Source organism: Anomaloglossus baeobatrachus, chromosome 6 (assembly GCF_048569485.1).
Source record: "Anomaloglossus baeobatrachus isolate aAnoBae1 chromosome 6, aAnoBae1.hap1, whole genome shotgun sequence".
NCBI lineage: Eukaryota > Metazoa > Chordata > Amphibia > Anura > Aromobatidae > Anomaloglossus > Anomaloglossus baeobatrachus.
The window spans coordinates 122,321,008-122,338,524 of NC_134358.1; the positions used below are offsets into that span (position 1 = coordinate 122,321,008).

Below are 17,517 nucleotides of genomic sequence, written 5' to 3' on the forward strand. Positions count from 1 at the left end.
GATTTCTGGTTACTGCCGGCAGTGTGGATACATTGTAATGATCCTTTTTTCTTGTAGATGGCTTTAAAGTGTGCAGACATCTGTAACCCATGTCGGACTTGGGAGCTCAGCAAGCAATGGAGTGAGAAAGTAACAGAAGAATTCTTCTACCAAGGTAAAGCAAGGGTGAAAGCTGAAGACAATTTAATGAAATTTAGGAAAGCAATTTTCACATTTTTTTTTCTTTCCGATCTGTATAGAACCTCTGATATTGCCTAGCTCAGAGAGCCGATACAAGAGTGTCTGTGGCTATGGAGGACCTGGCATATCCATGCATTACAGGGACAAAGCATAGATTGTAACTAGAGTTGAGCGGACTGGCAATAATCCGGGTCCGCCGGATCCGTCGCGGGTTGTCAAAGAAGTCCGGATCCGTACCGATGTATGTCAATGGGGAGCGGATCCAGGACGACAGACAGACAGACAGACAGACAGACAGACAGACAGACAGACAGACAGACAGACAGACAGACAGACAGACAGACAGACAGACAGACAGACAGACAGACAGACAGACAGACAGACAGTGCAGCCGGATTCCCGGGTCCATGTCTGACCCGGATCGGACGCTGAAACCGCGCGGATCCGAACTTTTACAGTTCGGGTCCGCTCAACACTAATTGTAACCCCTTCCCAATACCTTCCGTGCAGGTCTGATGCGGATGTATGGAGTGGCCTCAGCACGTATGTCGGCTGTTATACCTGCCTCCAACGACAGTGCTCACTGCTCAGATCTAGCTCCGATCACTGATGAAACTGTTAAATGCTGTGATCAACCATTAAGTGGGGCGATGAGGTGTCCATTGTTACTTTCAGTATATACTACAGTACTGAGGTACATCAGCAAAAGACCGTTCTATCCCAAAAAATTTTTTAAACACAAATACAAAAAAAAAAGTTTGGAATCGCCATAATCGTACCTACATGAAGATTCACAATGCCAGATCATTTTGTTGCACAATGAGCGCCGTAAAAGGAGAAAGCAAAAAACAATGGCATTGTATTTCTTATGTTTTTCACCATTTCAGTGCACTTTTTTCCACTTTTTCAGTACATGATATGGTAAAATGAATGGACGCATGCAAAACTATAACTTGTCCTGAAAAGGAAACAATCCCTCTTACAGCATTGTGTCAACCCTTTGTATATGGCTAAATAAAGGTTATGGCCCTTGGCAGAATGGAGAAAAAAAATGCAAAAATGAAACTGGAAAGGGGGTATGGGTTGTCAGTTAAGGCTCCCATATATTTTTTTTATCTGTTGAATGATGGTGCTGCCATCCGCCATCTTCCCCAAAATCTCCATATACAGGAATACTTGCCAAGTGCTGCTGTTGTCTCTATGGTGCAGCTGCTATACAGCTCCTGGCAGAAGCTTATCTCCTAGACAATGAAAGGATTGGTCGCTGGATGTTTCTCTCCCACATCATCATCTGCCAGGAAGCCCCCCCTTAAAGGGAATCTGCCAGGTCCCATATGCGTTCTAACCAGAAGCAAGGTGATGTGTGGCCTAGAAACCCCTTCCTACCCATCCCTGTGTTGTAATATTGTGTAATATGAATGTATAAAAAAAGTTTTATAACTTACATGTTCCCGATGTAAATGATCAGAGGCTCTAGTCCCCTGTGTGTCGCATCGCAACTGGGCGTGATACCATGGATTTACATGAACGACGTCACCGTCGGCTCCTTGAGATCCCGCACGCGCTTGCCATTCCTGCAGCCTTGTAATCCAGGTGCTTGCTTCTTGGCTTCAGATGCGCACTACACATGGTCGGAACCGCAGGAGTATTCGGAGCATGCGCAGTGCGCGTCTGAAGCAGACAAGCAAGCACCAGGATAACAAGGCTGCGGGAATGGCAAGCGTGCACGAGTGGGATCTCAAGGAGCTAACGGTGACGTCGCTCATGTAAATCCATAGTATCATGCTCAGAGGGGCATGATACCACGGATAGCATGCAAACGCTCAGGGGGCTAGAGCCTCTGATCATTTACATAGGAACATGTAGGTAATAACTTTTTTTTTTTTTTTTTTTTTTTTATACGTTCATATTACACAATATTACAACACAGGGATGGGTAGGAAAGGGTTTCTAGGCCACACATCCCTGCTTGTAGGTCAGAACGCATATGGGACCTGACAGGTTCCCTGTAAACATCAGTCTGTTGGTTGATCCCGCTGATATCTTCAAGCTCAGCCGACTTTAGTCTGTTGTGGCTTTTACACTGCTCAGCAATATGCATTTTCTGGTACATTATTATTGTGTGAACAATTGAAAAACTGACTTACAAATACTTTTCTTTCTTAGGGGATGTGGAGAGGAAGTGTAACCTGGATATCAGTCCTCTGTGCGATCGTAACTCCTCAAACATAGCCAACATTCAGATTGGTAAGAGGCACAATACTGGTCACTATATACTTTATGGGAAGAAATAATTACTGGAAAATAAAAAATTTTAACGTACTAGAATTAACTTTCTGTGGATAAGATGTTCTCAAGATAGTTAAAGGGAATCTATCAGGTGATTTTGTAGTACAATACTAATGTTATCTTTAAATGCTTTTTATTATTATCAATTAAAAAAACAAAGATATAAATCAAATCATTATTTCGCAAGAACACCATTTGCCTTCAAGACTGTTTAAATTCTTCTGGGTACACCTGCATATAGTGAAGGATTTTGTTAGGCCTAGTTGAGGGATCAGGAACCTATATCTTGTGAGCGAAATGTGGCTCTTTTGATGGCTGCGTCTGGCTTGCAGACAAATCTTTAATAAAAAAAAATACCGTATATTCCAGTTTGTAAGATCCACTTTTTTTTTTCCCTCCAAAACTGGGGGAAAAATGAAGGTGCTTCTTACAAACCGCTTATAGCTTACCGGGGCGGCAGTGGTGGAGCAGGGTCGGCGATGCTGCAGGCTCGTGGTGTCTCGTAGCAGCGAGCCTGCAGTAACCGTCGGACTCTGGGCTGCTTTGAATCTCCCGCCGTTCACAAGATCAACCTCAAGAAAATGCTTGCGGAGGTGGCGCTTGCGCAGATAGGACTCTGCAGAAATTTTCTTTAAGTCCGTCACGTTGATCTGTGCATGCGCTGTGGCCATTTTCTTGAAGTCAATCTCGTCAACTGTGGGATATTCAAAGCAGCCTTCAGTCCGCCGCCACCACGACACCCCATGAGCCCGCAGCAGTATCGCCGACTCTCCGCACATTGATCCTCCTTGAGCTGCAACACCCCCTCATCGGTGCCCGCAGCATCGCCTACCCTGCCTCCTGGGACCTTCTGAGCTGCTCCACCACCGCGGCTCCCCCCTGGTGAGTATGGCTCTCAAGGAACAATATTTTAAAATGTGGCGTTCATGGCTCTCCCAGCCAATAGGTTCCTGACCCCTAGTGTCAGGTGTATAGGTGTATAGTATAATTACTCAATCAGCTGCTAACAATCATCATTTTCATATTTAGGTTGAAATAGTATTTCAATGAAACAGAAACAGCTGTGTAGGAGGCTTAAAACTGAGTGAGGAAGAGACAAACCTCTACAAAGGTGAAGTTGAGGAAGACCGGTTTAATCCTCCTACATCTGTTTTTGTTTCAGCTAATGGTTGTGTTTCAACCTACAGTATTATATATTTCTTAAAAGTGAATCTGTCAAGTGATTTTGTAGTACATTACTGACGTTCTCTTTAAATAAGGATTAAGGAGACCTTTCAGGATCAGTAACTTTTATAGCTGTATGTCCTCTTATTTTAAGCTCCTTAAGAATTCAGTGTGATGTAGTAAATAGTCAAGTATATGTAAATATAAACTACATATTCACTGCTTCCCCTGAAAGGGAGTATGGATGGGGACAGCCGTGCAAACTCAGGTCAGATTTACGATCACTGATGCCAACACTGGGAGAAGGGAGCAGTAAATATGCAGTTCGTATGTACATATGCTTGACCAGCTACTACACAACACTGAATTCCTACGGAGCTTAAAAACTATTATCACTTCTATTTTTTACAAGCATTCTTACTTTTCAGTAATTTTTTCCATACCGGCATAAAACGTTTGTACAATACTGTGGGCCTGATTCATCAAAGCTTTTCCACCAGTATTCTAGAGGCTATGCTAAAGTGATGCCACTTTTGGCGTTCACAATAAGTGACATGTTATTCAGTGAAGCGTTTTATAACAAACAGATTGAACAGAAGCCTGAGGGTCAGCCTAGTATTTTTGCTTAAAATTTTTTTTTTTTTTTAAAATTCTGATGCCCACATATATAATGGCCGTAATCCCTCCTATGTATCTCATTCTGCTTTCTTCTATCCCCAGGGTTCATCACCTACCTGGTGGAGCCATTGTTTGTGGAGTGGGCCAGATTCAGCAACACCAGGCTGTCACAGACCATGCTGGGCCACGTGGGGCTAAATAAAGCCAGCTGGAAGGGAATGCTGCAAGAACGGTCCAGTAGTGAGGAGGCCGACCCTGCCTTTGATGACTGACCTATATATGTACTTTTTTTTTTCACCTCAGGAAGACTGTGCACCATGACCCTAGAACTTGTCTGACAACAGCTTTTTGGTGGGGTTTTCTCAAAAAAGTCTTGGTGAGAGAGAATTTATCCTGATTGCCAAGGTTACATTGTAAAAAAAAGAAAAAAATGCCAGCATTCGTTATCTCCACTGTTTCCTTTACCATGCTCCCATTTTTGTCAATCGTTATTTTCTTTTTCCTTTTGATACACAGCCTGAACATAGAGCAATATGCACATACCTCAGTTGGTTTTGTTTTTCTGAAAGCTTGAATATGCAAAGCACAGCAATGACTGAAAACTGCAGGAAGCTTTTCATGTGCCACAGGTGTTTTTTATTTTATGTTTTTCCTTTTTTTTTTCTTTATCTTTTTATTATTTTGAACCTTTTAAAGGAAACCTTTTCTCTTTCTAATAATTGGAAGACCTTTTTCCAGCTACTGGTGGAAATTTGCCAGACTTTGAAGACTGATGTCCTAACTTCCACTTTGTGTTGACTTCTCGTTTGGAAATGTGAAGTGCCCGCACTGCTCTGCTGCCTCGGCAAGAAATGCTGTTTACAATACACTGAAGATACTGACTGACACTTGCCTTGAAGCATGGTCGTGAAGGAACCACTGAATGGATCTTTTTTTTATTTTTAATTTTTTTTTTTAGTTTTTTGTATGGTTATTTAAGAGAACAAATGTTGACTGCAACCCCTTCCTCTCCCTCACGGCGCCACTTACCTTTCACATTTTGCAATATCTTCAATAGCATACAGCCAAGCTTCAATCCTTCCCGTCACGGTTGGAATATTTGAACGCATCTTTTTTTGTTCCTTTTTTTGAAATGGCAAAATCCAAGGACTGTGTTCCTGGTTGTTTTGCTAGGCTATAGTGAAACGAGTTGCATGCTGGGTTATTTTTATTAAAACGTTCCACTACTGAACACTTGAACTGCACGGAAAGGGTGGAATTTCTGTAAAAACCATATTCAGCTCAGGGTATTTTGCCAATCTGAAATAAAGAGGGAAGGGAAATTTTGTTCGGACAAGGGTACAAATGCCTTTTTTGCTGCAGTGTGCCTGTGAGTTTGAATGAGAGGACTGAATTGCGTGTGTGTGAGTGTGCATGCGATTTGGTTACATGTCTGTACCGCAGATTTGGAGAGCCGTACGCTATGTTATTTTGCTGGACGACAAATTTCCTGATGTTTAGCAGCAATGTATAGATATGGTCAACAAAAGCGAATCAGCCGGCTCTCCAATCCCGCGGCCCATCTGGTTGTCGCAGATAAAGGATGAGTGAAATGTAACGAATTGCTAAAATGCCTTAATCTATGCACAAAGCTAAGTGACCAAACGTGTTGTGTTTTTGTTTTTAGGTTTGTTTTTTTTAATTATTTTTATTTTCTTTATTTCTTCCCTGGATTTTGTTTTAGTGAAATAGTTTTGTGAGATTTTGTTGTATGATATGTTGTTTTTAGGACCAGTTCCAGGACTAATTTTAAACTTAAACATTCCATTATTTTGTAATTTTTGTTTTAAGTATAGTGAGCACAACTGTTATCTAGATAAAAAAGAAAAAAAAATGGTGCTTTTTTAGCTGATTTGTATTTTCCTTGGTATTGCTGTTAAAGACTGTTTATCATCTGTTTACAGTTTGTTGCAACAGACATATTTTGGGAGACGGCTTAAGCGTAAAGCCATTTGTACACGGCTTTGCCATACTCATTTTAATACGTGCCTGTTGCTGTTCCGTTTTGATGAATAAAAATAAAACAAAAAGTAGTTATTTTGTGTTTTTAACTTTTAAAATGGCAAATATTCTAGTCTGCCGCTAATCTCTTGGTGCATGTATCGGATGAGGCTGATGATCTTGCTAGCTTTAATTATTACTGCACAGCTCTATTGAATGAATTAGTGAATTAATTAAATAAGAAATTTAGTTATAGCAGGTGTGGAAAAAAAATGCTGCAAAGTAAGAATGTTTAAAAAAAAAAAAAATACAAAATGGCACTTTATTTTCATCAATTGATACAATTGTAAAATTAATTAACAAAAGTGAAAATCTAAATCGTATCAATATTTGGCGTGACCTCTCTTTTTACCTTTTAGTTCTTCTAGATACACTTGCGTACAGTTTTTGAAAGAACTTGGCCGCTAGATTTTTCCAAACATCTTTTGAGAACAAACCACAGATCTGGTCTCCTAATCCTTGAAGAATGTGATATTGAGCAGGACTCTTTGGGGGCCATATCATCACTTCAGGACTCCTTATTCTTTTTTACAATCAAGATAGTTCTTAAATGAAATTTGTCAGCAGGATTTCACCCTCCCACTCTCATTCTATTTATATGCGCATGTAGCTCTTTCACAGCTCTTTATATACAAATGAGGCTAAAGGATTATGGTAGATATGAAGCCTCTGTCACTCCAGCTCTATTCCCTACCCAGGGCTGCTGCATAGCCCTCCTGCTTGACTGACTGTCTATATTGTGAGGCTTCAGGAAAAAGAGGTGTCAGTCAAATCGGCTGAAGAAGTGGTGCTTGGTGGAGAGTAGAGCTGGAGTAACAGAGGCTTCAGATCTACAATATGGTTTTTACCCTCATTTGCATATCAATTCAAACACTAATTTCTCTAATCCCCTCTGACCGCACCACAGGAGGTTGCCTCCCCATTCTAATAGGGACAGGAAGCAGAGGTTAAATAACCCCACCTTCTATCCTCCAGTGTGTTTTTCTACCCATAGGGGCATGGAGAGTTTAGCTGTGGGGTGCTATGGCCGGCAAGCAGACACCTCAGAGGAATTTGCCTTTCCTAGGCAGGGCAGCAGAGGTCAATTGTGCAGCCATCTCCCTCATGCTGCTCCCGGAGAACCTCACCATTCTCATGGTGCCCATTTAGCACCATGGGCAATGCTAAATGGTGGTCGGCTGGGGTCCTCCCAAAGCCCCCCAGCCTTGCACCTGCTTCCCCTCCATGTTGTCGTGTGACATGTGCATGGGAAGTGATAGGAGCAGCCAGGATCCTTCAGGCGTGACAAAACCTCTGGTTGCATTCCCCTGTGGAACGCATGGCAGTTGCTTTGGATACAATTCTATGTACACCGGAGGAGGTAGCAGCGCCTCCATCCTTCTTTCCCTTCTATCTAGATATAATCTGATCAGTAGCAGCTCTCGTCTCCTATGTCCATAATTGGAAAGTTTGGCTTCACTGAATACAGGTTTTACCTCTGCATTGAGAATTTTGATAATGAGCCGTTTTGGCAGAGAAAGAAGCAAATTTGTCTGATAAGATATATTATAAGGTTGCTTATTTTAACTGTACTATTGATTTAAGAAATCAAATTTCAAATAACTGTTACCCTTTAAGCTTCTTTTTTTACCAAAATTTGGCAGATCATCAGTGGATAAAAAGATTCATGACGGAAGACTCTTGGATGCTCCTGAGAATGTCCAATGTAATCTCGTCTTGGGGCCTAAATATTGTACTCAAATATCTGACTATGCTTCCCTTAGAATCAATGTCTCGAAATCATATTAACATATTATTCCAGAAAGTGTCTTTCTTAATAGCCACCAACAGCTAGGAGAGTCAGAGAGCTCCAGGCCCTCTCTATTGGAAAACCATATCTAAGGATTAGAAACAAGCGAACCTGAGGTTCAGTTTTTGAACCCGAACTTTGTTTTTTAGGTCAGTGTTCGATTTGGAGTTTGGATGCTTTACGTGTGAACTACACTCGTGTGAGCATCGCGGTGCTTAGGTATGCTTGGTGCTCAGCCCTTTGCCAGCCTCTTGCAGTGTTTGAACTTTGAACGTCGCACACTGGGGGTAACAGCATGATCACATACAGTGTGCAAAAAAAAAAAAAAATTGAAAAAGCCCTCCTCCACCCCCAGAAGTGATCTGCTTATAGCTGGCTATATGTGGGCAGAGACTCAAACTGTCAATCGGTGAGTTCGCAATGGTCTTTGGCCAAGTTCGATCCAGTGCAGGTTTGGTTCGATGGCTGCTAGCAAACCAAATGTTCGCTCATCTCTACTAAGGATCCCAGATGATTGGGCAAGAATGATGGGTCTAAGTAGAGCACCACCCAAAGTAGCAACAGAGTTCCATATATCACAGGAAATAGTCCCCCCTCTTTGTGAAAATCCAACAGACAGCAGAGAACAGGAATTTCATTCTTGGGATGTCCGGAGAGCTATCCTATACTACCTGCAACAAAGATTGTTCTTAGAGAAAGGATCAAAACGACTTGACTTGGCGACTTGATGGATGAACGCTCTGTAGGAAGATTGATTTGTGCATGTCCAGATAGGTCCACAAGGGTCTTCTTCGCCATCTTCGTAATAGTATCAAGCCATCGGGTTGCTGGTATTCCTCTTCTCCTTGTTATTTCTACTCTTCAGATCATGATGTCTTGCCAAATTGGCAAACTTGGTGATCTGTGCATCCAGTGACCTCTCTGGCTTGATTTTTTCCACAATTGATTTGTTTGTTCTTGCCATCCATCTTATTAAAAAGAGCCTTTACTGTGGACCAAACAAAAAGTGGAAGACTTCAAAAAGTACTGTCGCAAACTGGTTTAAAAAGGCGATTTGTGAATCATATAAAAGCCAGGATCTATCTGCTGAAGTGCTGAAAGCTCATTCCAGAAGAGCCATGTCTGTCACCTGGGTGCCACAAACAGATCTGTAGAGCCGCTACTGGGTCCTCAGTCTATACCAGTGGTTCCCAAACTCCAGTCCTCACGACCCCCAACAGGTCATGTTTCAAGGATTTCCTTAATATAGCACAGATGATGCCTTGATAATGATTCCATCACCTGTTCAATAGTAAGGAAATCCTGAAAACATAACTTGTTGGGGGCCATAAGGACTGGCGTTTGGGAAACACTGGTCTATACCTTCTTTAAGCACTATATATTAGATTTGATGTCTTAATAGTTAGCCCTTGGAAGGAAAGTCCTCCAGGCAGTCGTCCCTCCCTAGCGTTATTTTATTGATATTCATACCTGTGTGGTGCTTTAGAAAAACACAGAGGTTAAATAGCCCCCCACCCTCTATCCTCAGTGTTTCCTGTCCCTCTTAGGATGGGGAGGCAACCTCCTGTGATGCTGTCGTGGAGGGTTTGTAGCTTTAGACTTTCCGGTAATTTGGTTTCTATTTTCTCAAACTGACTGACCATATAATTATATTGTTGGACTCTTCTTTGAAAGAGCTCCACATGTGTATGTAAATAGTTTGAGGAGTGAATTCCTGCTGACAGATTCCCTTTAATCACATTGACTCCAGTTATTTTGCAGCAGATATGACCCCAAACATCCATCACTCAATATCATCAGGGAGGCAACTGACGGTAGAAGTATCTGCTTGTATATTTCATCATTGAGGATATTATTAATCCTGACCAAATGCCCAACTTAATTTTCAGAAACGCAGTCACAGACTTGCAATCTCCATTTTCTTTACTGTTGCATGCAGATACTCATTATTGTATGGTTCTCCAGCCCACCAGCAAGCAAACTGCCAAATATTTCACATTTTGACTCCTCAGTCCAGAAGACCTTTTGCCATTTTTGTATGTGCAATTCCTGTTTTCGGGCATAGTTAAGTCGTTTGGTCTTGTTTTTGTGTCGAAAGTATCAACATACTTCTTCCCTGAAGACCACTTCTGGCCAGACTTCTCCATATAGTAGATGGTGTAGCATTATTCCACTGGTTGCTGCCCATTCTTAGCTGATGGCATTGTTGATCATTTTCTGATTCTAAAGCCTGCTTTACACCTTACAATTAAGCATACGATATCGTATGCGATGTGACACGGCCTCATCGTATGTACGGCACGTTCAATTTGTTGCCCGTGTCGCACAAACTATTAATTGCCATCACACGTACTTACCCTTCCATACGACCTTGCTGTGGGCGGCGAACATCCACTTCCTGGAGTGGGAGGGACGTTTGGCGTCACGGCGACGTCACGCGGCAGCTGGCCAATAGAAGCGGAGGGCTGGAGATGAGTGGGACGTAAACATCCCGCCCACCTCCTTCCTTCTGCATTACCGGCGGGAGCCGCGTGACGCAGGTAAGATCTGTTCATAGTTCCCGGGGTGTCACACACTGCGATGTGTGCAGCTTCGGGAACATTGAACAACCCGACGTGCAATTTTTAGCAAATGAACGACGTGTATGCGATGAACGGTTTTACTTTCAATCGCACATAGCTGTCACGCTACAACACCACTAACTATGCCGGATGTGCGTCACTTACGACGTGACCCTGGCGACACATCGTTAGATATGTTGTAGCGCGTAAAGCCCGCTTAAAGGGATTTATGCGTAATGCATCTTTCATCTCCTGCACAAAGTTTCCTTGGCCAATTACTTGAACATATGGGCAATGAGGACAAAAGATGGTGTCCTCACTACTGCGAAATACAAGCAGATACATATCTATCGTAAAATACCATCACAGAGGTGTCTGACTAGCTTCACATTTATTCTGCTACAGCACAATGACAAAAAAAACCACAGCAAATGTGATTTTAAGAATTATCTTCATTGAGAAGAACAAGGGGTCCTGGAGGTGATATGGCTCCCACAGAACCCTGTTTGGGATTTCATGGAGAAGAATGTGAAAAGGTCTCTATCCACACAAGATCTGTAGTTGGTAGTATTGAGCAAGCACTACCATGCTTAGTACTTGTAACGAACATTTGGATGCTCTGATAGGTGTGACTCAAGTACCTGAGTATAATGGAAGTCACTGGGGAACTCAAGCATGTTTTCTGGGAAATCTTCAAGAAAAATGGTCAAGTTTTCCATTGACTTCAATTATACTCGCTTATTTGTATGGGCATGACTCAACTACTTGTTAGGAGTACTAAGCATGCTAGTGCTTGCTCATCTCTAGTGGTTGGTTCTCAAAGATGTTTGGAAAAACCTCCCCACTGAGGTCCTTCAAAACCTGTATACGTTTACCTAGAAAATTTTACGCTATTTTTTTTATTATTTTTTTTTTTTTTTAAGGCAAAGGGTAGTCATACCATATATTGAATTAGTTTTTCTTTTGTAAATTGACTTTCCATTTTACCAACTCTCACTGTTCCCATGTCTTCTATCTAGCCCATCTCCTTCCCTTTCACACTTCTATGTTTGTTCAAGTTGATTTCTTTACAAAAATAGAAAGTAAACAAGAACAATACATGTCTGTTGTCTACATCCATGGAACCCTTTATATTATCACATATTCTGTGCACAGGGGCATGATGAATAATTAAAAAAAATTAATTTCAATAGATGTAGTATTCTCACATCCTGTAAGTACGACAAAGTGTCAGATGGGACCTAAGTGCAGGATCTGTGAATGAAGATGTTCCAAAAGTTTCCATAGGCCACTAGTCACTAGGTGAAGGAAAATGGTCTACATACAGATGAGCACTGCAAAATAAATAAAGCACCATATACAATACATTATGTTCTATCCCTCTTGTTCTCAACTGTGGGGTCATAGTGGATGGATGTCAGTGTGCCGCCCCCGTGCCAGCAGCCGCCGCTGCTCGGATCCAGACCCGCTGTGTGTGTCTGTGGCTCGAGGGATCCTCCGGACCCGGGGGTCACGCGGAGACGCCGAATAAAAGGGGGGACGTAGATGTACGGGCTTGGCCGTATTAAGTTTGTGACGCCACCCACGGTGTGTGGTGAAGTGGGCCACCACCGCTGCTGTTGTGGGGCACCCGGGGGAGATGTAGTGGCAGCTGGATGTTAACCCCTCCGTGGGCAGGGATGGTTGCCCCGGGACACAGTGTCTTTGTGCAGGGTATAGCGATGGCAAGGGCCGGTGCACACGGACGTGCGAGGGGATGTTTGGTTACTCACAGCAAATGAATCACATGAGTCTTTTGGTAAGCCAAGGTGCTGGTGGCCGGCCACCACGGACGGTTGCATTCAGGTCCCCCACCCGGGCTGGTGGTCACTGTCTTTTTCCCTCTGCACTTGCTTTGTGTATGGTGGACTGCCTGGTCTGGAACTCAGGAGTCCGCTCCCGGCTGGCTGTGGCCTAGGGAGCCATGCCCCCAGATGCTGGCCCGTGGGATCTTTGGGCCCTGGCGGTGGCCTTATTCCTATCGGTGGGCTGTTGTCTTCTTTAGGGTCTTTGGGTGGGACAGGAGCTATAATCCTGCCTTCAATCGGTTACTTAGCTAGGCCGCTGGTTTCGGTCCTGGCTTCAGGGTCAGAGTACCACCTCTGTGCTACAGTTTCCGGGTCAGTTCTCAGTGTCGGGACCGGCGGGGTACAACCCTGTCCCGGTCCACCTCGGATCTGCCAAGCCGCCTTCCCGTCTCCTGCTGACTGAGACCACTGTCTGCCACCTAGCCAAAGGCACCAGGGCTCCAACCCCGGCGCCGTTCAACTTGAGCTTCTCCTCCTGCTGGGACTACACCTAGCCCAAGGCCTCCACTCCTCTCAACTTGAACTCTCAGCTTAAACTCAACTGTTCTGTTTCCCGCCCCGGGCTGTCTAGACCCCTAGGTGGGCGTTCCCAACCGCCTGGTCCTTCCCACTGCTGTGTCCATCTTTCCCTAACGGGGGGTGACTAGGGTTTCAGGTCTGCTGTGTGTTACCTAGGTGAGGGAAGGTGTTATGCGGGGGCCTGTCTGTGAATTCCTGGTTTTGCCAGGGCGTCACAATAGCATCCATCCAAACTGCCCACTGTTGGATTTATATCTCATGAGTGTCTTAGGCTAAGGACTCACATCTGGCTTTTCTCCCATTTGTCGGATCCGGTGCGCTCCCGTACAGTGTATACAGTACAGTGGTTGCGCGACAAGCTCCAGTCACGTGCTGTCATGTGACCGGAGCATGTGACCAGGAAGTTGTAGCGCAGCCACTGTACTGTATACACTGTACGGGAGCGCGCCGGATCCGACAAACGGGAGAAAAGCAGGATGTGTGTCCTTAGCCTTAGGGCGGCTTTGCACGTTGCAACATCGCACGTGCGATGTCTGTGGGGTCAAATCGAAAGTGACGCACATCCGGCGTCACTTTCGACATCGTTATGTGTAAATCTTAGATGATACGATTAACGAGCGCAAAAGCGTCGTTATCGTATCATCGGTGCAGGCTTCGACTTTTTCATAATTACGCTGCCGCGACAGGTACGATGCTGTTCCTCGTTCCTGCGGCAGCACACATCGCTGTGTGTGAAGCAGCAGGAGCGAGGAACATCTCGTTACCTGCCGCTGGCGGCTATACGGAAGGAAGGAGGTGGACGGGATGTTTACATCCTGCTAATCTCCGCCGTTATTGGCCGCCTGCTGTGTGACGTCGCTATGACGCCGCACGACCCGCCCCCTTAGGAAGTAATCGTATCATCGGTGCAGCGTCGGCGTAATCCATGATTACGCTGACGCGACTGCCCGATGTTGTTCCTCGTTCCTGCAGCAGCACACATCGCTGTGTGTGAAGCCGCAGGAGCGAGGAACATCTCCTACCAGCGTCACTGCGGCTTCCGTAGGATATGCGGATGGAAGGAGGTGGGCGGGATGTTTACATACCGCTCATCTCCGCCCCTCCGCTCCTATTGGCCGCCTGCCGTGTGACGTCGCAGTGACGCCATACGACCCACCCCCTTAATAAGGAGGCGGGTCACGGCCAGAGCGACGGTCGCAGGACAGGTGAGTCCATGTGAAGCTACCGTAGCGATAATGTTCGCTACGGCAGTTATCACAAGGTTAGATTCTAACCTATGTGATTTTTAGTTCTTTTCTGAAATAAAAATGGAATTTTAATTATTTACCTCGGACGTGCTGCTGGATCGAAGAAAAAAAAATGTCTACCCTGATGCTGCCCAAACCGGTATATTTCACTCTGATAAGCCTTTGTTTCAGAAGAACACACTTGATAGCAGCCGGGGACCGAGCCACACAGGAGACTAGATATACAGGTGGATCACTGGCGGCTTGTCCACACCCGCTGGCACACCCGTGACTGATGGGTCTCTCCCTATACAAGCACATCGGCAGGGAGAAGCTGCCGTTGACCCACCTGTACAATTGGTGCACAGTGTAGATTGGTCCACTGGGACTATTAAAAGTATACTTTTCTCTGAAACACTGCAGATCATACAGCCAGTGTCTGATATATGCTGTCCAAACCATGGGAATGTATCAACTGACAGGTTCCCTATAAATGGAGGGTTTACCGAAGAGCCACACACTGAGGTCTCCAACAGCTCTTGGTGTGTATCATATTATCCTCTGCCTCATCCTCTATATCAAACAACCATGGACCTAAAACTCAATCCTTCTAAAACATTCTGCAGCAGCGTGTATTACTCAAAAATATCATCTAGTTAGAATGTCTTCATTACTTCCAATATTCCTAAAATGTACAGTAAAGTAACAAACCTTGGCGATGTTTATGATGGTGTTGAAGAGGGTGCAAAGATGGTGATTGAGTCCAAGGCGTCTGAGAAATTAAGATGTGTGTGTCTTCATTAATCAGGAGTCAGATATTTGTGGTGAGCTGCATGCCACCTCTCACTCCAGTCAGGGACTGATGTAAACTTTGGTATGCCACAGCTAGTTACGAATTAGGCGACCATTTGCTCCTCGCACCCATCCTGCCCATTTTGGTGATAACGTAAAACTCACAAAATTGTTGAGCAGCATGCAAAAACTTTGCAACTTTTCAAAGCTTTTTATGCAGATAAACTCTGTTTTTACTAGTAGTCGTCATCAATCAGCTGTCCGCTGTTCGTTTGTATGTTTGGTTGGGAAATTAAAAAGGTGATCACATTTGCAGAAGACTCACAGAACCTGCACTTTATTCATTGATCTGAAACAGAGGGCTGACCCGCTCCTGTCAGGATAGCCGATGCGATGCAATCCTCGTGCGATTCACATGCAGGCGTGACCCAAGCCTTAGGGGGGCTTTGCACACTACGACATCGCAGGTGCGATGTCGGTGGGGTCAAATTGAAAATGACGTACTTCCGGCATCGCATGCGACATCGTAGTGTGTAAAGGCTCGATGATACGATTAACGAGCGCAAAAGCGTCGTAATCGTATCATCGGTGCAGCGTCGGCGTAATCCATGATTACGCTGACGCGACGGCCCGATGTTGTTCCTCGTTCCTGCGGCAGCACACATCGCTGTGTGTGAAGCCGCAGGAGCGAGGAACATCTACCGGCGTCACTGCGGCTTCCGTAGGATATGCGGAAGGAAGGAGGTGGGCGGGATGTTTACATCCCGCTCATCTCCGCCCCTCCGCTCCTATTGGCCGCCTGCCGTGTGACGTCGCAGTGACGCCATACGACCCGCCCCCTTAATAAGGAGGCGGGTCGCAGGACAGGTGAGTCCATGTGAAGCTGCCGTAGCGATAATGTTCGCTATGGCAGTTATCACAAGGATATCGCCACGGGGGCGGGGACTATCACGCTCGGCATCGCAGCATCGGCCTGCGATGTCGCAGCGTGCAAAGTGCCCCTTAGTATTAATTTCTCAAGTCACCTTCCAAGACCGCATTGGAGGTTGCCTTTCCACGTCCTAATAGGGACAGGAAGTATAAAAGAGGTTAAAAGGACCCTCCCACCTCCCAGTGGTTTTCCTGTCCCTATGGGGCATGGAGAGGTTCTTTTTCTCACGTGGTGGTGGCTGGCGAACTACAGTGTACCTGTCATGTTGATTTTGACAGCCGGGCAGTGTTGGTTGGGCTCTGCTCTTCCTCCTGCTGCTTCTGCTCACCTTTGATGGGGGACCGCTGCTCCAGCCATCCGGACCCCTCTAGGATGATGTGGGCTGTGGGCTCCCCGGCCGGCTGCCTCCTGTGCACGCGTTGTCTCGCGCGGCTCAGAAGTGTTGCCGGGGGTGGGACTTCCAGGTCACACGCTCCCCCAGGCGGATCTGGCGGGGACAGCGTGCTGGACACGCAAACGCTAGCGGCGGCCTGTCCTGGGCCCGGTACGGCAGTCGCGGGCCTTTTACATAAAGGCTGCCCTGAAGACATCTGAACCAAGGTAAGGTGACGGTGCTGACATGTCTTCCCCTGCATCTACAGAGCCCAGTGTTCCCCCTGCCACAGTAAGTCTAGGGAGGGGGGGGGGGGGGTTCATTATGCCTGATGTGCAGGCTGTTACTGATAGCGCCCTTGTACTATGCTTTTTCTAGGAAGACAAGCCTGCCCCTAGGAAGTCTGGAAAAATTAACACATGCCCGGTTTCTGCAAAAAAAAAAAAAAAAACTCCCTATGGTTTGGGATAAAAAGCTCTGCCAGAGTTGCATAGACCAGATTCTTAGGGCTGAACAGCCTTCCCTGGTGGATGAGTTGAGGTCCATGATGAAGCAGGAAATACAGGCCTCACTAGCCTCCCTCCCTACATCTGGTCTTTCCTCCCCTAAGAAGAGGAAGCTCCAAAGAGCCCTGTCAGATCATGAGGAGGATCTCGATTCAGCTTCTGATGGACCTGATGAGGCCTTGTCGTCCAGGCAGACTGAGCTGCGAACATTCCTATTCTCTGACGATTTGGGAGATTTCATTGGGGCAGTTCGGAGCACTATGGGCTTGAAAAAGAACAATTCCTTCCTTTGGTCCAAGGTGAAATGTTTGCTGGCCTGAAATTGACAAAACAAGTCTGCTTTCCAGTCCATGCCAACATCTTGAGTCTTATTTCTCAGGAATGGGAATTTCCTGAAAAACGATTTCTCAGACACAGGTTTCCCCTAGAGGACAATGAGATGCGCTGGGACGTCCCTAGGGTGGATGTGCAGGTAGCGTGTGTGGCTAAGAAGACTGCACTCCCCTTTGAGGATACTTCCCAACTTTTCTTGGGAGACTTCCTCTTCCACCATTCAAGCAAATATTACCTCCACTTGTGTCGCCAGGTCCCTGCTCAGATGGCTTGACCAGTTGGAATTACATATTTCTTTAGGTACCCCTAGGGATGCTCTGCTAGATTCCCTTCCCTTGCTCAGAAAGGC

At 45.4% G+C, this 17,517-nt stretch overlaps 1 protein-coding gene across 4 annotated transcripts in view; it reads left to right on the forward strand.

Annotated features, from left to right (window-relative positions):
• The window catches only part of PDE7A (phosphodiesterase 7A), a 138,827-nt gene extending 132,530 nt beyond the window's left edge, over positions 1 to 6,297 (forward strand). For 2 of the 4 annotated variants that reach the window (XM_075353225.1, XM_075353226.1), the window contains 3 exons: positions 58 to 154; positions 2,347 to 2,427; positions 4,354 to 6,297. In XM_075353225.1, the coding sequence (XP_075209340.1) occupies positions 58 to 154; positions 2,347 to 2,427; positions 4,354 to 4,523 (348 nt within the window). In that variant the 3' untranslated portion in view covers positions 4,524 to 6,297. Of the gene's footprint in view, positions 1 to 57; positions 155 to 239; positions 1,517 to 2,346; positions 2,428 to 4,353 lie in introns of those variants that run through there. The other 2 variants (XR_012754673.1, XM_075353227.1) reach the window with 2 other exon arrangements.
• Positions 6,298 to 17,517: the final 11,220 nt, after the last annotated feature.